The sequence below is a fragment of the Triturus cristatus genome, chromosome 5_2 (genome assembly GCF_964204655.1).
Source record: "Triturus cristatus chromosome 5_2, aTriCri1.1, whole genome shotgun sequence".
Taxonomy (NCBI): Eukaryota; Metazoa; Chordata; class Amphibia; order Caudata; family Salamandridae; genus Triturus; species Triturus cristatus.
Genome location: NC_140588.1, coordinates 971783766 through 971802027, shown reverse-complemented (window position 1 = coordinate 971802027; position 18262 = coordinate 971783766). Strand labels below are relative to the sequence as shown.

Below are 18262 nucleotides of genomic sequence, written 5' to 3'. Positions count from 1 at the left end.
GTGAACATCTATTGACTGGGAACAATTGGAAACCAATTGTAAAAATATACTTTTGAGCACACCATATCTGTTTAATTAATTTCTTTACACCTAGATACAGAATGATAGTTGGGAAATTCAGATTTATGAGCCTTTGCCTCAGTTCAATACAAAATTCAAAGATTAATGGACACTGATGCATGAATAAATTACTTTTGTCATACAGCCATATAAATAACAGAACATTTATCAGAGATCTGTATTATTTTATTGCACAGCAGCCACACTAGACATCTCTCTTCAAAAGATACACTGCATACTTCACCTGGTGAAGGCTTTTTGTTTTTATTAATGAAAAGCGTTGAAATATCAGACATGCACCAGCAAGCTCCTGTGATTATTGGTATACATAGGAAGACTATGGTAATTATTAGAATAGGTTTTAAATCCAGATAATTAAAATCTTGACAAAATAAAACAGTGAGATCAAGCATGCCAAGAGATTGAAACTATTCAAAGATTTTCTTTAGTGAAAAGGTTAACTACATAAGCCAATTGGGCTTCCCTTAGATATTATAGGAACTATATTCTCACATGGAGCAATCCATAGCTAGGGGACCGCAAAGAAAATAGTGATGTCAGATTCTTGGAGCTAGATCGGAGAACTGTAGAGCAAACTGTTATGACGTCACAGAGAAGCACCTCCTAACCCAAGAGATTTAACGTCAGACCACAGACTACTGAAGAAGCAAATTAAGGTGATGAAGATGAGTGGGTGAGATTCAGCCAGTAGATAGAGAAAAGCCTAATGAAAGCGGTAAAGTACAATGACCCCTCGTTGTTCCATCCACAAACCCATATAGATAATTCATGCTGATGTAGAATTAACCAATCTCCTTAGACAAGAAATGGCGAGGAGTGCAGAGCTTGCATTCTTAAGGTACGAAAACGATGGTGATGGAGCAACTAGGTAGTGGACAGGTTTTTAGTCATCTTCCGATTTTTAGGAAGTCTTTTTACAATCTCAGTGGCCAAGGACAGGCATTCCAGAAAAAGGGATCTTCCCTCCGGACGGAATGGTTTCATTGTGTCTGTTTCATGGGGGTTTACCATTTACTCCCTTCGGGTAAGAGGTAATCTCTGACCCAAGTATGTAGAAAAGTAATTAAGTTTGACTCAGCAGAGGCGGAGATCAACCAGATGCTAGAGCATACAATTAGTTCCTTTATGGTGGGTTCTAGGTAATAATTCTTAAGGAGAAGAGGTACATTTGATCAAGTGATGGATGTAATAGTCACTTGGTCAGAGTATACTAATGAAATCTCTGAATTACCTCACCCTATTAGAAGAATTCCCTTCGTGCTAAAGGCATGAAAACAAAGTACTAGGAGTGGAAGCCAAAGATCCATTATAGTCTGTGTGGTGAGTTTTCTCATAGTTTAAGCCAAGAATAAAAGACCTAGATGGAGGCCTATGTTCCTATCCACTATCTAAGACAGTCTGCTGATCTGCAGGTGTGCATCAGCCCTTTCCATTTGTTGAATGGGCATGTGGATAATACTGATCCCCATCGCTGGCAAATACCTGGACTTCTCTAAGACAGCCTTGCAAAGGTTAACCTTCCATCGTGCCAACCATTATCAGCTCGTACAGATAGGAACGCCACGATTTTAGAAACTCCATGGTTTCAGCAGAGTATGCTAGGGATCTATCCTTGCCCTTATTTTCAACCTCTATATAAGAAGAGTGTCTTAGGAATAAGAAACAGACTTGAAAAGAGAAAGAATTCGGGAATAGGTCCCATATACCAGGGTTTATTAAGGTAGGAGTTTCTTTTTGTAGTAAGTATCGAGATTGGAGGTCTGTGAGTAGTGGGTGTGACATGAGTGGAAGGGAATGGCAACACACTGCAGGACCAAAGGAACAAGCCATGAGTGTTAGACATAAAAGGATGTAATTGTGAGGAGGTGGGTATTAATTAGACCATTCATTCCACTTGTTGGATGGAAATAGATGAGGTTCAACATGTTTAGATTCTGGCGAGAAGCTTTTGTAATTTTCTGATTATTCAAAATGGAAATATACAGTAATTGAAAGACGTGAACACAGATATTGGTAGCTCATGAGCAATTGGTAGCTCATGAGTAATTTCTATTTCATGTGTTAAGTGTAAAGAATGCCTTTAAAAAATAAATCAGACCAGAAGGTAGAGTCAGTATTGCAGAAGAAACAGAGAACATGGATTTTGAGGAATTATTCACTTGAATGACTTGATATCACTTTCAGGTAGGTTTGGGGGTAGATTATTTAAAAACAAAAAGAGGGAAAATTCAGTTTAGGAAAGGAAGCAAACACATCAAGGGAGGCAAGCATGGTACAAGAGGAACTAAGAGAGTGATGAATGAAAGATTTAAGTGAATGAAGATCAGATAAACATTGATCACTATAAATAGTTTAGTGGAATACAAAACCATCATGTAGGCAGTCATTCTCAATGTCAGGGCTTTCATTGTAGTAAGTTAAAAGCAAGGAAGGTTGTAGGAACCATTTACAAGACCATGTAATTAATAACAATGGATTGCCTAGTTGTTAGGATTATGACAGAAGGTCTAATGAAAGTAATTGACAATACTGTTATAGGGTTTAGTGAAAACACACCAAGGTTCGCTTATAAAGGCATATTGGATTAAACTTTTTTAAATACAAGCAAATTGTATTAATAGCTATTGATGGTTAACATGTTCATTTAAGCTCTTGTTGTCTGGGTTTTGCCAAGATTCTGCAGCTCAACAATCTAATATTGGGCATCGGCCTAATTTAAAGCTTTTGTACAATGATTTCCCTAAGCACGGGGGTTAAGCCTTTTCATCGGCTTGAATTGTACTGATCAAAGACTATTTGGATTCATTGTATAACCAAAATCTATGTAACCTAGTTTAATCTAGTGTAGCCTAGATTCACAATTGAAGACAAAATACAAATTGCTTATTCAACAGTACTTAGAACTAATTCAAACAAAACAAATATCACAGTTTAATACTCTATAGCCAAAGTTTAGGTTTTGCAGGCAAAGTTCATTTTTCAAATTTCATTATTACTAACTATTTTGATACTGTAAAATATAAATTGTGAATAAAGTCCATACTCTATATGCAGCATATGCGTCTGGCTCCTCCTTGGTTGCAAACAAAAAGGAAATAAATTATCAGTACACCTTAATGAGAAATATAAAAGACTACGTGGCTTCCCACCAAGTGTGGTACTGAATCATGTACCCTGTTGGAGGTATCACGTTGAAATGTCAGCACCACACACATAATAAATGAACTAAACACCAGAGATTCCAGTTTGAGTACTATCATTTACATATTGAAGTATATTTTGCCATATACCACTTTCTTCTGGGCATCTTGCAAAATAAACCAACTTACTACATAAAATGAGGTGATGCAATATTATTTTATTTTCAATTCAAGTTTTGAACTATAGCTTTCTGTTTTTTTTTTTGTCCTTTTTTTAATTTAGAGCTTTAGTAATAACAACAACAATATTAAATATATATTTTATAGCACACTCCACAAAATGAACAGCCTCTAGACACTTTAATAATAAGTGAAGGAAGAAAAAGTCTGCATCGGCGAAGCCAGGATGAGTAAATTACTTTGCTGATTTACCAGTTTGTGGTTGATATGAATGCAGAGTTAGCTGAATTCTTTACTGTAGAGTGGGAGTAGTTTCATCTTCAAGACTGCATTGTTCCAAAACTGAATAAGCATCTCATGTTGAATTACAGGACCACCAGCTCCAGAACAAAGCAGACTCCCACAATAAACTAGGCTCTTTACATGAAAACATCACTGCACTAAAATAACAAGATATTCTCTCTGTGGTGTACTGTATCAATGAAATGCTAATAATCTCGCATAGAATAATGGACTTTTAGTAAATACCTAGATTGAACATGACAGAGGACAGACATGAGTGTTAAAGCTCATGAGGAGGAGGAGGAGGTAAAAACCTATATGTAAGCATCTCTATTTTCTTTTTTATTTGTTCATGTTTTGTACAACCCCTTTATTTAAAATAATCCACTATTGAAGCTTGCTGGACTCCTGCTTAAATGGTCTTCATTTTGCATGCCTCTTGACTTAGCGTTTGACCGGCAGTGGACCCTTCAGGTAAGCGCAGTGGGGCGGGGGATTTTAGAGGGGGAATGTCAACAGACGACGAATAAAGAATTATGCATTTAATTTCCCCTATTCTGCTGTCTGTCGACTCCCACCTCTACACCGCGCTTACCTGTACGGACCGTCACTGCGTTTGACACACATTATATTATAGGCCAGTAGAGAAATGCTGTTGATAAAAAGATACCTTTAGGTGGTTTATAAAGGTTTGTTTGTTCGTAGGCAAGGATGCGGATTCTACAGATTCGGAGTTAAGATAAAGCTAGTCTCCACTTTAATGAGACATCGGAGGGGAGCGGGTAGGAGTATTAGATTTTAAAATTGATGAACTACAGCAAATACAACAGGATCTTGTCTATAAGGGATGGAAGGCCATTGCTGTTATATGGGAGACAGATGACCTTACAAATAGAGTGGTTGTTTGCAGGCAGCCAACAGAGAATTTCAAGTGTATTTAAGATGGATTCTTGCTTCTGGATTCCTCTCATTATTCTGGCTGGAAAGGGAGAAGGCCTCCAAAGGGTTTACCTGAGAGATCACCATACAATGTAGTTATAACAAATTCGCTGAAGCAGAAAATAGTACACACCAGAGCTTCCCTGCCAGATGAGAGAATAAATAGTAGGATAACTAAAAACATTGTATGCTTGTGATCACTTAATATGAAAATTAGAGATCAAGCCTACATTAGTCAAATAAACAGCTAAAAGGATATAATTTTCCAGGAACTCAAAATGAGTATAGTTGCCTTCTAAGAAAATGTTGAAATGAGCTAAACACTTTTCTTCTAAAAGAAATAAATTAAGCAAAAAGATGCCATGAATTGGGGAAAGATGGGCAAAACAGGAACGAGAAAACAGGAAATGAGAAAAGCTGTGTGATTAACGGAAAGGGTAAAAGGATATTCGGGTATAGATAGGAAATGTAGTACTAGGGCTTAGGTAGTGGTTAATTACTAGGGTATTGGTTGGGTTGCAGTCACTATGATAGAAGCAGAAGTATGGAGCTATAATTACGGACAGAGGAACTCAGGCACAGGTAAAAGGGTATAGGCAGGGGTCAGTGTATTAAAGATTAGGGAGGGGTTGAGGTACTATTGAATAGGTAGGAGAAGAAGGACTAGATTATAAACAGAGGTTGAAGAACAAAGATCTACTGTGCTAAAGTTAGGAGTAGATATACAAGGGTATACGTAGGGGTAGAGGTGCTGTAGTATAGGCAGGGTTAAAAACACAGATGTATATAAAATATTAAAGACGTTCGTAGATTACAGCCGGAGGTCCATTTCATAGTGTGATATGAAGGGTAAGAGTCATAGTTTATACGCAGAGGCTGCGGTACTCGGATATAGTAGGGGAATTAGAGGGAGAGTAGAGCAACTGTGATATGGGATGGACTAGTGATACTGGGTATGGGTAGGGATAGGGATAGAGGTAGTAGCATATACACATGTGGAAGGGTATAGACATGGGTGTATACCACAGCAGAGAACATAGGTAAAGAAAAAAAACAACTGAAGGAGAGAGGGGGGATATAGTTAAGGGTAAAGAGGAGCAATGAAAAGAAAAGATAGTAGACAGCGAGAGGGAAGAAGAATGTAGGGACAACATAGATTGCAGCAAATTCGTTAAAAAGATGGTGTACTCACAAGGATGGATCAACATCCTGCGAATGGCATTCAATTTTAAAAAATGAGGAAACAAGCATGTGCAGAACGTTCATCCAGAATACCGATCCAAGCAAAAAGAACCCACTGACTAACGATACAGAGCACTGATCTTTGAAGATGTAATGAATCACACAAGACTGGCAGATAAAACAAATCAATTTTATCTCACAAGCCAGAATAACAAAGGCTCATGAAGGAGACCTGCTCTACAAGTTGTAGTTAAAATATCACAATTTATTTCCTGATAAATTTAGAAATAATTGTGAGGTTGGCAACAAAATATTTTGTGTAGTACTGTGAGGAATACAATTGATGCATGTGAGGGCTAATCCACCAAGTGTCACCAAAAATCCTCACGGCATACATCAAAGTTTGTGCAAAAAATATTTCAAATAAACAGGTATCCATATATTCTGTGATTGGGCTCATCTCAAGCATTGGAAATGCATTGATGGTGCTTGTAAACCATTTTCAGAAGTTCACAGTAACTACAACATGGGAATTGTGGCAGGTGATACCTTGATCAAAAAATTATTAGCATATATGTGGTATAAGCAAAAGGGAAATTAAGTTTAGGTATGCCCAATCTTTTGACAATAGTTGAGAGGGCTACCTCAGTTACAAAATAGTTTTCTTTAAAACATCTTCTGAGACTATTCCATGTTTTTAAGAGATGAAAGCTTCTTTGGAAATCTTAAATCGTGTGCTACTACACTGAAAGAATATTAATTGTTCTATTTATTGTCTAGACATACTGTACAGTCTTTGAGGACAAGTTTTTGCACTGTAATTGGCTCGAATAGCGCAACGGCATCTAGGAAAAACCATGCTTGGATTTAAAGGGTCATTGACATCAGTACATAATATCTATACTGTCTTCGGTTGGTAGTCAATACTACAGCCTGGGGGTAACTATGGGAGGGAAGTATTAAGTAAACAAATCCCACATCACCCACCAGAGGTTGAAAAATGTGATGCCTGGTCTGTTCTGTTCGGTTGCAGTCAGTGTAGATTTACAACCAGGATTTGTGCCAGTCTTCCAGTAAGATATTGCTCTCAATGTCATTACAGGGTGAAATACTGGCTGTGTGGTTCTTCCACCCATGGGTAGAGCTGGGAATCAGTAGGGTTCCTTTCCACGTGGCACTCATATACACCTTTTCAGGATTTAGAGATATGCTGCTGCGTCCCATTCAAATCCAGTATAAAACCAGCAAATCCAGGTCTAGTGATCACCTAAATAAACCCAGTCTCCATAGTCCATCCCAAGGCATGTCATATTGTTCAACCTTGAATGGCATGCACCAATGCAGGTAGGTATTGGTTGTCTTGATGGCGTGCTCTGAGTGGGATTTTCAGGGTAGCTGCACACAACTACCACCACAACACAAGGTAGCACAGTATCACCGACGGAACTGGAATGTTTGGCTGATAGCACCATACCACCGAGAACCTAATGCCTAAAGAAATCAATAGATCGTAGAAACTTAATCCAAATATGCGACTTGGACATTCACCAATCACAAATGTTTTTATCTCTATGGAAGAAATAGTTAACTTTGGTATATAAACTTTTCTGTGTTTTTGACTGGCACATCTACCAGTGGGACAGCAACTGTTATTATAGCAGCGTAAGGAGGTCTCAGAACGGGCAATCGTTTCTTCACTGCCTTTCGTCGTTAGCTCCAACTGTCCTTCCTCCGTCGACATTCATTTGGGGCCACTGCTAAACTGTCAGAACAAGATCTCAAAGACAGAGTTGGCACACATTATTGGGACCAATCACAAAAAAAGTTTCCCGGTTTTTTCCAAAACATATGCTTTGAAAAAGACAACATAAAAAGGTATAAAGAAGTACATTATATGGACCTATGTGCTGTGCCCACAATATATTATGCACAAGTAATTTCAGGATAGGTGTGCATGGGTGGTTGTACCAAAAGAAGTGTAGTGGAAGTAGCCACCGAGATGGAATGGAAATAGTTTGCACCCAGAGTGTTAACTTCAAAACTAGTCAGAAACTCATGCAAATTCACTTGCTGCATTTTCCACAGCACCCAATTCACTGAAACTGTAAAAGGGTCTTAATTCACAAAGCTTATTAAGATGTGTACCAGATGAGGGGGCACATCAGGCATAAACTGCGAGAAACAAATGCTAAATGTAAAATATTTTGACCCGTGTGTATATTTTCATCAATATATCCATAGCAAATGCACAAACATTAGGTTCTGAGAATACGTGGAAGTCATCAAGGTGTACTAATGCGGTCTATCGGCATATATACTGTACACAGTGCTCACATTACGGAAAGCAACATACACAACATGGCGAAAGCAGTACCTTTTGCACAACAAACAAACATGTTGTCTCTTTTTTTATCCAAACCTTTGCGGAACAGCGCCTTATTTTGAGTAATGTATTGGCTATATTGGTAATCACCCACTGGTTTCCAGATGGCCTCACCTTTCCTTGATTATTCATTAGAAATATCACTACATTCTTGTTTGCTGTGATAACATTTACAAAATGTGCACTGCAGACGGGTAAACACTCGTCCAATATCTGCAGTACCACATCACTGCGAGGTACATTGTGTTGTCTGCTACATTCAAACTGAGTTCATCAGAATTTAACATCCTTTTGAAAACCTAGAACACACAAGTAAGTTTCAGAAGATGTCTGCTGAGCCACCCTCAGGCCAAACAAGTCCATCACCATATGGAGAGCATGTTTACTGACAAAAGTACTCTATTCTGTGGAGATAGTGCGTCCGTCTGTAACACCATTACCTTGCACAGGAACACCCCATTCACTCCTAACTAATGCACATTATAAATGTCTGGCAAAAGCCAATCCGAAAATAGGTTCTGAAATAAACTTCCAATGGCCACTGGGCCAAATGTGCCGTATGTTTTACAGTTAAGAGATGAAACCAGGAGAAGGTACTGAGCATTAGAAGTCTTAGAAACGAGTGTAATAATCGCGTAGGATGTAAAACATTCAAGTGAATAAAGAACGGAAAGGATTCTACACGTTGGTTGTACTACTTAAGTCTCTCAGGTCATTACAAAGAGCTCAGTCCCGAACTCACCAGAGGGTGGGCTGCAATGTATCCATGCGCACTTTTATCTGAAATGTAAAAACGAAGAGTAAGTTAGGGTGGGCACTGCACGCAGCCTCTCTTCCAAAAACATGCAATGCATTCAGGGAACAAAACAAGTACACATGTAGAATTTACTTATGTCTCAATCATCTAAATCTTGTATGTCACTCGACCCATTTTAGATTCAAACCACGAATGAGGGAAAAGGAATCAGAAGATACAGGGTTCAAAGACGGTGGAGAATGAGTATGAATGAGTGTATGAGGAATGTGGATGAAGGGGAGAACCAAGTTTTGGAGAAGAGAAGGATTTTACAGGTTAGTACTGCTGGGAAGAGGATCCTGGAGATGGACAAAGAACATCAAAAACAATGGCAACAAAAACAGATTATAGATGCAAACATTGGGAAAGATGCTGCTGATAAGGACAGGAAGGAAACAGGTGGACGTTAATGGGCTGGCACAAAGTCAGAAAATTGTGGGTCATAGAGGAAAAACCCCATAAGCATTGTCAAATTTCTAGGACACACAGAAGAAAGGAAATAACAGGAAATAAGACAGAAAATGTGAACTCCCCCCATGGGTTAGGGAGAGGGCAAAATCATTAGGCATGGCGTGATGGAACAAGCAGTGACCAGACTACATCAGCAGGCTATGACAATACGGGAAGACCCATACATTAATAGTAACAAGACTACACAATGAAATATCTATGGTAGCACTGATGGTTCTTTCCCCTTAATCAGGCAACACCTAAGAAACCTCTGGCCTACTTAAAAAACAAAAAATCTAAAATCAGTAACCAATGACATTTAATACTGTCTAGACTAGTTTCCCATTTATGGCGTCAGCTGGTGCTTCTCACTGGCCTGTGGCCACCAATGCAATGCAGCTCTTTTGTCCGAGTTAGGAAGCTAAGCAGAGGAGTGCTATTTCTGTTTATTGTTATATTATTGAATTATAATGAGTGGGGGCAGTTATTTCTGTTCAACACAACATATTTTATTTTAATACAGGTTCATTTGGTGTGGGAAATGCACCTATGATAACAAAATCTCATCATTTCTCATTTGGAGTACGAGTTACTTAACTTCGGTAACGATGTATCTGGTAGAGATGTTGTCTAGCCGCAGATTCCTTAACTTAGAATTATCCCCAGGCGTCAGACTGGTTCCGGAATGTTTTTTGCAACACTACCTCTGCGCGCCGGGGGACAGCGCCACATGTCCCCGCCCTGACGTCGTCCACAGAGGTCAGCGAGGTCATATAAGTCCCTCCCGGCGCGCTGATGTGTTTTCTTCGGAGAAACTTTTGCGCGGCAGGACACGGAGCCACCAACAAAACAGTGAACGTATGGGAACAGTGTACGAAGAAGTAAAAATCCATAAAACAAAGATCAGATGAAGCATGACATCATCATAAAGGACAGTGTCAGACACTATATACCAATAGACCAAGAAGTAAAGGCAGAGCATCGTTCTGAGAAACAACCCCGCAAAGCGAAGTGGAGACCCTCCCCAGAGGCTAAGTAACAAGGGAAGAATATCCCGATAGACAAAAGAAAGACTGCCAGTACAACGCAGAACTGTGCCAGCCAACAAGGATGGAGCACAGGAAGAACAACAATCCACTGCGAGATGACATTTAAAGGAATGGCACTTTCCTCTGTAGAGATCGAAGGGCAGAGGCACAGCCCAACAGATCCCAAGGAAGGCAACTGCAGAGGAGACAAGAAACCCCAAACCGAAGGAAGAGGCGGGAGGGAGGGAAAGAATAGGAGAAGACTCCACACTGGAAGGACCAGAGTGGAGGAATACAGAGAAGGGAAAAATACATCCCATGTGAAGGCGAAGCGAAAAGCAGCACTCCACCGGAACAGAAGCCACTCAGAGGGAGGAGGCTGCAGAAGGCAAAGTGTGAGAGGCTCGCACCAACTTGAGCACCCTGGATGGAGACCAGCGCCAACTGAAAGGAGGCAAGGTGGAGAACCCCACCTGGAAAGGTCCTCGCAGAACGGGGAGGATGGGTGGGTGTTAAGGAAGCCGCAGCTAGACAACGTCTCTACCAGATACATTGTTACCAAAGGTAAGTAACTCGTACATCTGATAGAGACATCTAGCCGCAGATTCCTTAATTTAGAATAGATACCACAGCCATACCCCAAGGGGGGAGATGGGTCTGTGACAGAACAACAAAAAGTGCCCGAGAGCACTGAGCCGACAACAGGGTGACGGACTATGAGGAAAGCTGTGGCGGAGCAGCCAATCAGCAGACCAAGCAGCTCGGAAGAGCAAAAGACAATGGGAGCCTAAAGCACCACAAGAGGACCCGAAGGGCGCGAGACCACACGCGTGTGAATACGGGATGGAATAACAGCACTAGGCCATATCCCAGAATGGAAGAGAGTGCCTAATGAAGGAAGAAAGAAGAACCCCTTAAAGAGCCCAATGGTGCGGTAAGCTGGCACCAACCAAAATCTAAAGGACAATCTGGAGTGACATAATCAGAGCCTACCCGGCGGGCCTGCGTAAGGAAGGAAGGTCAGGCAGCAGCCAGTAGGCGAAGGGCAAGAGGCAGGAACTGAGCAACGTCCCAGAAACATAGGCGTGAAACATAAGACACGCCAAAAGCAAAACTCAGACACAAGAAAATGTAGTTAAGATGAGCACGGGACTGCCCAACAGGGCAAGGATGAACGCCCCCAAAGGGCAACAGAGATGCAGGGCGCAGTACCAGGGACGACCTCAGAAGAGGAACTGTCCCCCTAATGCACCGGTGGCAGCCTCGGAAGAAGCGTGTTGAAACACACTGAAAAGAGTAGTTACAAGGAAAAAACCTCTAGGAGTACGAGACACACATACCAGGCGCAAGCAGGGCGAGACCTTTGGTATGTGGGAGGCAGTGCCAGAAGGCACAACACACAAAACCGCCCAAACGGTAAGATAAGGACGCCAGGAGACGGGGGGAGCCCAAAGTCACCTCCACGCCCGCCTGGCGCAGAGCAGAGCTACACAATAGCATACAGGTACACCACCTGGGATATATCACGCCCCTAAAACAGGGGAACACTTCTTAGGGTAAACCACAGTCCGAGGACAAGACACGAACAACCTGTGGATCACCGCCACAGTCGGCTTATTGTCAGCCCAAAAACGCACAGTCCAACTTGTGGACGCTGAATGAAAGGTGCAAAAAGAAAGGAGGGGCAGCCACCCCAGGATAGGACGACCTGAGTCCTGCCAAGTACAGGCCTATAGAGGGGGCGAAAGCCCACAAGGAGGCGCTGAACCGCTGAGTCGGCGTGGGTATTAAACAAAAAGACCCCATCAAAAGGCAGGTCAACAAGGCGCTCTCGAATATTCTACGGGAGCACGCCATCCCACCACTAACCATGGCGGCGTAGTGCAACAGAACCAGCTGTAGCCTGGCCTAAAGAATCAGAGGTATCCAGGGCCAATCGGATAGTAAATTCTGCCAGATCACGTCCGTCACGGATATGGAGGAGGTCAACACGAGCGCCCTCAAAGGTGGAAGAGAGAAGAGACTTGGCAGAGTCCCAAAGGGCAGAAGTAGCTAGAGCCAAGACACACACTGTATTGAGGGTACTAAGAGCCGCGCTAGTGGAGGCGAAAATATTATGACCCCACGACTCCAGCCATCTGGACTCCCGGGAGGGAGGAAGCAGCAGCGGAGGCAATGAAGGAAAGGCAGCTTGCAGAACAAGCCCCTAAACGTCCGGATGAACAAACAAGCAGACCGGATTGTTCGGGGCAGGGCGGTGGCAGTGCATGATGGAACGAGCCACCGGATCACCCGACGCCAGCCGAGCCCAGTACCCCAGAAGGGCATCATAAAGGGAGGCTTCGAAAGGCAGAAGTGGCTGGCTCTACATTCCCCAAACCGTGGTGGAGAACATCTAACAGGGGGTCGATAGGCAGGGGAACTGAAGGGGCTGCATACGCAGAATGCGGGCAGCTATGGAAACAACCTTCCAAACGCCACTCCAGCCTCAGTAGCCCTCCGAGGAGGGGACAGAAACTCATCCGTGGGTGAGGGCTGTAAGCTGAGCCGACCACTCCAAGGGGATTGTCCGGTGAACGGAGGATTAGACCATTGTCCAAAGGGGGAAACCCTATGGACGAATGAGGGTCCTGAAGGGGCTCGGGAGGAGGCGGAGAACCCACCGGAGCCTCAAATTCCAAGGGAGGACGAGGCAAGGACGGATCCGGCATCAACGGATGTCGGGGTGATGCTGAACCTCCTCCAGAAGTCTCCGGAGAGGAGTCGATAATCCGGCGAAGTGGCATCAGGGCGTCCTCGTTCGGTGCCGACTCGGCCTCGTCCGACACTGACTCGTCCCCATTCGGCACTGACTCGGCCTCGTACGGCGTCGAATTGGCCTCAAGCACAACAGGCTCCGGTTCAGAGGTAAGGAACGGAGCCGGAGAGGCAAGTCTACGGCACCGGACCGGTGCCGACTTAGCTTCAACCACAACAGGCTCCGACTGTGAAGTAGGGAACGGAGCCGGAGCAGCAAGTCTGCAGCGCCAGATTGGCGCCGGCTCGGCCTCCGAAGAGACAGCCGCCTGTCCGTAGGGCCGAGGGGGACTCAGAGACAAGCTGCGAGTACCAGCAACCACCTGCGACGCCACAGGGAGCCCCACTGAACTATGCGGCGTGGTAGGGGTGTTACAGACCAAAGAGGGGGACCCAGCCGGGCCACGCCCTGACACTATTCCTCCATCATTCCTAGAGGCAAGGGGCTCAGCCAGCGCCGGGGGCGAACCCACCGGCAAGCCCTCCAGAGATCCGGCAAGCCCACCAGAGACCCCGCATGCAGCGGAGGGCCTGAGGCCGCCCCAGGGAGAGGAGGGGACCAAAGAGAGGCCTGCAGGGCCACGGCATAAGCCGCCATTTGGGTCCGAGTCACCCCAGTGCCAAGGAATGGTGCATAGGGGAGGGCCGACTCTCGGGGGCGCACGTCCGGAGATGTCCAGGAACTAGCGCCCCCTTCAACAGGAGGAAGGGAGGTCGATGACCTCGGTGACAGGCGCCAGGACTTACCAGGAATGGGCGAGCAACGCACATGGGAACCATACGGCGACCGACGCCGCAAACGGAACACTCCGCCACTGGGACCTGCCGCAGAAGAGGAGGCTGGATGCCGTGACGACTCTGACTGGGACAGGTGAGCCGAAATTAGTTTCATCCGGCGCTCTCGCCGGGACTTCGGCTTGAGTTGTTGACAGGCGTCGCAATCCGTCGTGTCGTGGTGTTCGCCCAGACACCACATGCAGATAAGGTGTGGGTTCGTCGCAGACATTTGCCGTGAACAGGAGGCACACGTTTTAAAGCCCGAAGACATCGCACACTGTTCCAGACGCAAAGCATCAAAAGGGGCCTGAAAACAGGCCAGAGGAACCGCTTACTCCGGATCCGCGTTGCACGCGGAAAAGAAGGAAACTGACGTCAGCGCGCCGGGAGGAACTTATCTGACCTCGCTGACGTCACGTTCGCGGATGACGTCAGGGCGGGGTCATGTGGCACCGTCCCCCCGGCGTGCAGAGGTGCTGCTGCAAAAAAACTTCCGGATCCAGTCTGACACCTGGGGATAATTCTTAGTTAAGGAATCTGCGGCTAGATGTCTCTATCAGATATAAAATATTACAAACAAGTAGTAGTGGTTCCAACATGAATCCTGCTGTAACCCACTCTAGGTTTGTCAGCTCATTTTCTGCATCCTCAACTCACCACACAGAAGGGAATCTAGTCACCTCATTCAGAGGCACAGGTATGCACATAGTCTGGTTAGGCAACAACACCACCTGCTCCTTCTCCTGCTGCCAACATCCAGACAGGAGGTTGGCAGAAAAACTGGCAGGGCAGTGGTAGTCACCAGACAAGCCACTCTTGCTCCAACATTGTTTTCTGCAGTAGAGGAAATAAGCACCCATTTCAAGTGCCTTTACGGTGTACTTAAACAAAAGTACAATGGCAAAGTTCAAAACATGGTTTGAGGTGGTCAGGGAAGACTTAACACTGAAATCTTGAACAATTGGGGACTCAACACAAACAAGCCGGTATGATATTCGAATTTGTGTTATTGAAAGACACAAGCAAGCAATATGAACTGTCCCACATAAAACCGAACCCAAAAAAGAAATACAAACACACCACCATGTACGTTGATAAAAAACAAACAAAAGAACAAGGGTTTCCAACAACAAAAAACAAACAAACTCACTTTGGTTTACATAAAGCTCTCACAACAATCCTTTCAGTCAAAGGATAGGATATTTTACTTCGTTTGGCATTGTTGACACATTTTGACACTGTAGGATTTAGGGTCTTGTCAGGACTAAACGTTGTGAGGGACATCTGACTGCGTCAGGACGCAGCCCAAAGTGCCAATCACTAGAAGGTGCAAAAATAATAAACCTACTTACATGGGCCTCCCCCCCACAAATTAGCAGGAACCCCATGCAAAGAAATCGAAGCACAATAGCCAAGGATCCACGAGCCCCAAGAAAGCCATGAGTCACAACAATTGTCTGACACATTTCAAAAAACACATGTTATATGTCGGAAAAGGCACACCCTCCTTAGGGAGAGATACTTATAGGTGGTCCTATATGGGTAATAGAGCCGTTGTCACAATCAGCCGGCTTCCAAAGATGGGCTACAACCCTTCGGTTCGCCGTGCCTATGGCAGTATAGGGCAGGAATCGGCATCTGTGTCCTGCTGTAACCCAGTCCAGGTTTGTCGGGTCATCTTCTACATGTTGCATCAACTCACCACACAGAAGGGAACCTAGTCACCTCACTCAACGGCACAGGTATGCACAAAGTCTGGCCAGGCACTGCACCACCACTTCCTGCTACTTCTCCTACTGCCAACGTCCAGACAGAATGCTGCCAGAAAAACTGTCAGAGCTGTGATTGTCACCAGATAAGCCACTCTTGCTCCAAAATTGCTTGTGGAGTGCCACAATTGCTTGTGTAGTGGGTAAAACATGCACTCCTTACAAATTCCATGAGAGTTCCTGAAGACACTGCCTGTTTTTCAACCCAAATCTTAGCCACAACTGTCACCTCTGCAGGGAGGCAGATAGCCATAATGATCTTATGGGTTGTCACTGTGCAGCTAATGTAGGAGGCCTAGCACCACACAATCACAAAGTGGAGGAGCTGAGAAGCAATTCTCCAAGGCGAAGTGTGAAGAGCACATCCTGATCTGTGTTTTGCTCTGAATTCTGGGTGTTGCAGTCCTACAGTTGTAATATGAGTAAACAAACCACTAATCTAGGAATTCATGGGATTAAACATTTGAATGGACTGATGCGTCACCTGGGTCCAATATTGTCCTGCCTTGGGGAAAAGGGGTGAAATTAGCTGTCGGTCTCCTTATAGATGGAAATATCCTTGGCTTGCCTCAGGAACTATCGAAAGACCGCAATAAACATTCACCGCATAATGCTTTGTATTGAAATAAGGCCAGTATTAGGATTCTCCCGACTTCCATTTCGAAAGAGAACACAGAACTTTAGTCTTTCAATTGTTGAATTAATTAGACATGTAAAAATGGAGTAATGTGGTGTCTACAGGTGATGAAGGTATTGTTACGCCATTTTTTTTTGTTAGTGGGTGATGCATCGCGCTTAGAAACTTCCCTTGGGTTAGTCAGTACTGTAAATAAACAATATGTCACAGAGACTGGGATTTTGTAGACAGGACCGAGTACACTCAAATAAAATTCATAAGTTTTCTAGAAGTTCTCAGCCAATTTAATTTTATATGTCATTTTGGAACAGAAACTAGTGGACGGGTCACCTATCATGCTGATTTTAGCTCACTGAGTGGTGTGTTGAACAAAGAATATTGAACTGCTGCTGACTTAATTTAAAAAAACGTGTGGGTTAACTGAGTGCAAACCTTACACAGTTGTCAATCTTGCCTTTTTCACAGACAGTACCAAAACACCTAGAAGTGACAATGATACATTAAAAATGAATCAACTGTCTATTATGAAATGTAGACTAAAACACTGCGCCTTCTTCCAGTCATTTCATCTGCTATCTCAGCTCTGAACAGTATGTAGGAGGCTGGATTAGCTTGTTTTGACCCCATCATAATCACCCAGCTGCTTTAAAATGGCATGCTGTCTTCTATTTTCATTTTCCCTCCTACACAAACTGTTATAAATAGAGCACTGGCAGAGACAAGTGGATGTTTTGCTTGCACTGCTGCACCATGCATTATATTCTGGATTTAAAAAGAACAGGAAACAGTGAAATACGCATATAAATGTCTTCAGGATTTAATAGGAGCACTGAAGGGTTGTTGCTGTCGTGGAACTCAAACTTCCCTCAAAGCAAACACACAAATCTCATTTACCCAGGAAAATAAAACATATTAATCCAATAAAATGGCAACATCTGCGCATTGTTTTCATTTAGATCAACCCTCCTACAAACCGACTGCTGATCAGAACAAGGATGTGATCAGTGGAGTGGGGAAGGTCCCGTCACTCAGACACTGGTCGCAGTACCACTGAAACAGTGACACCGATGGTGTTTACTCTCACTTCTTCTCAATCTGATCGTTTTCAATAAATACTCTGCTTGATTTTAAATCTTCATCAACTAATTAATCGTCATGAAGATAAATTTAATTTTCATATTCGTATATTTGAGACATGGTCTTCATCAGCTCTGCATTTATTTCAAGGGGACACATGTACTTTCACTGAAGAAGGCTTACTACATCTGCTAAGGACAACATAGTGTTAGCTTTCCCATCACCTTTGCAGATCAGGAGCCTTCCGACTAAGGGGCCAATTCCGATCCGGGTCAGAAGGGCACCAAACGTGATCCGGCCGGAAAAACTACAAGCCGTACGCGTGTTTTCCGGCCGACCCATACAGCTGTACGAGTGAGCAAGTACGATGCGAGCTACATGAAATTCACCGACCGAGTCATTTCCGGGTCCAAACCGCTCCGTACGTCTCGGTCGGAAGCTAACCTTGGTGTGCAATGGATGTGATTTACAACCGAGCCAGTACGATGCACACGTCGGACAGCCGGTGCGAGCCGGAGTGTCCGGCTCGCAAAAGCTCCCAGAGTCGGACTTCGGGGGTCCGCGTCGGACCCCCTAACACCCGCAGCCCTACGATTCGGACACAGGGGGAGACCTATGGGTCTCCCCAACACAGCCATGTACGGTGCAGATGGCACCGACGCGTACCCACTGTAGGGGGCGCACTTGTTCGAGACGTACCCATTCAGTCAATGGGAGCCCATGTACGCGTCGTGTACATGGGCTC

At 44.1% G+C, this 18262-nt stretch overlaps 1 protein-coding gene across 3 annotated transcripts in view; it reads right to left on the bottom strand.

The window, feature by feature from the left end:
- PAK3 (p21 (RAC1) activated kinase 3) overlaps nucleotides 1-18262 on the bottom strand; it is a 347852-nt gene that overhangs the window by 132480 nt on the left and 197110 nt on the right. For 2 of the 3 annotated variants that reach the window (XM_085608185.1, XM_085608184.1), the window contains one exon: nucleotides 8930-8967. In XM_085608185.1, coding sequence (XP_085464311.1) covers nucleotides 8930-8967 — 38 coding nt within the window. Of the gene's footprint in view, nucleotides 1-3124; nucleotides 3155-8929; nucleotides 8968-18262 lie in introns of all 3 variants that reach the window. The other variant, XM_085608186.1, reaches the window with a different exon arrangement.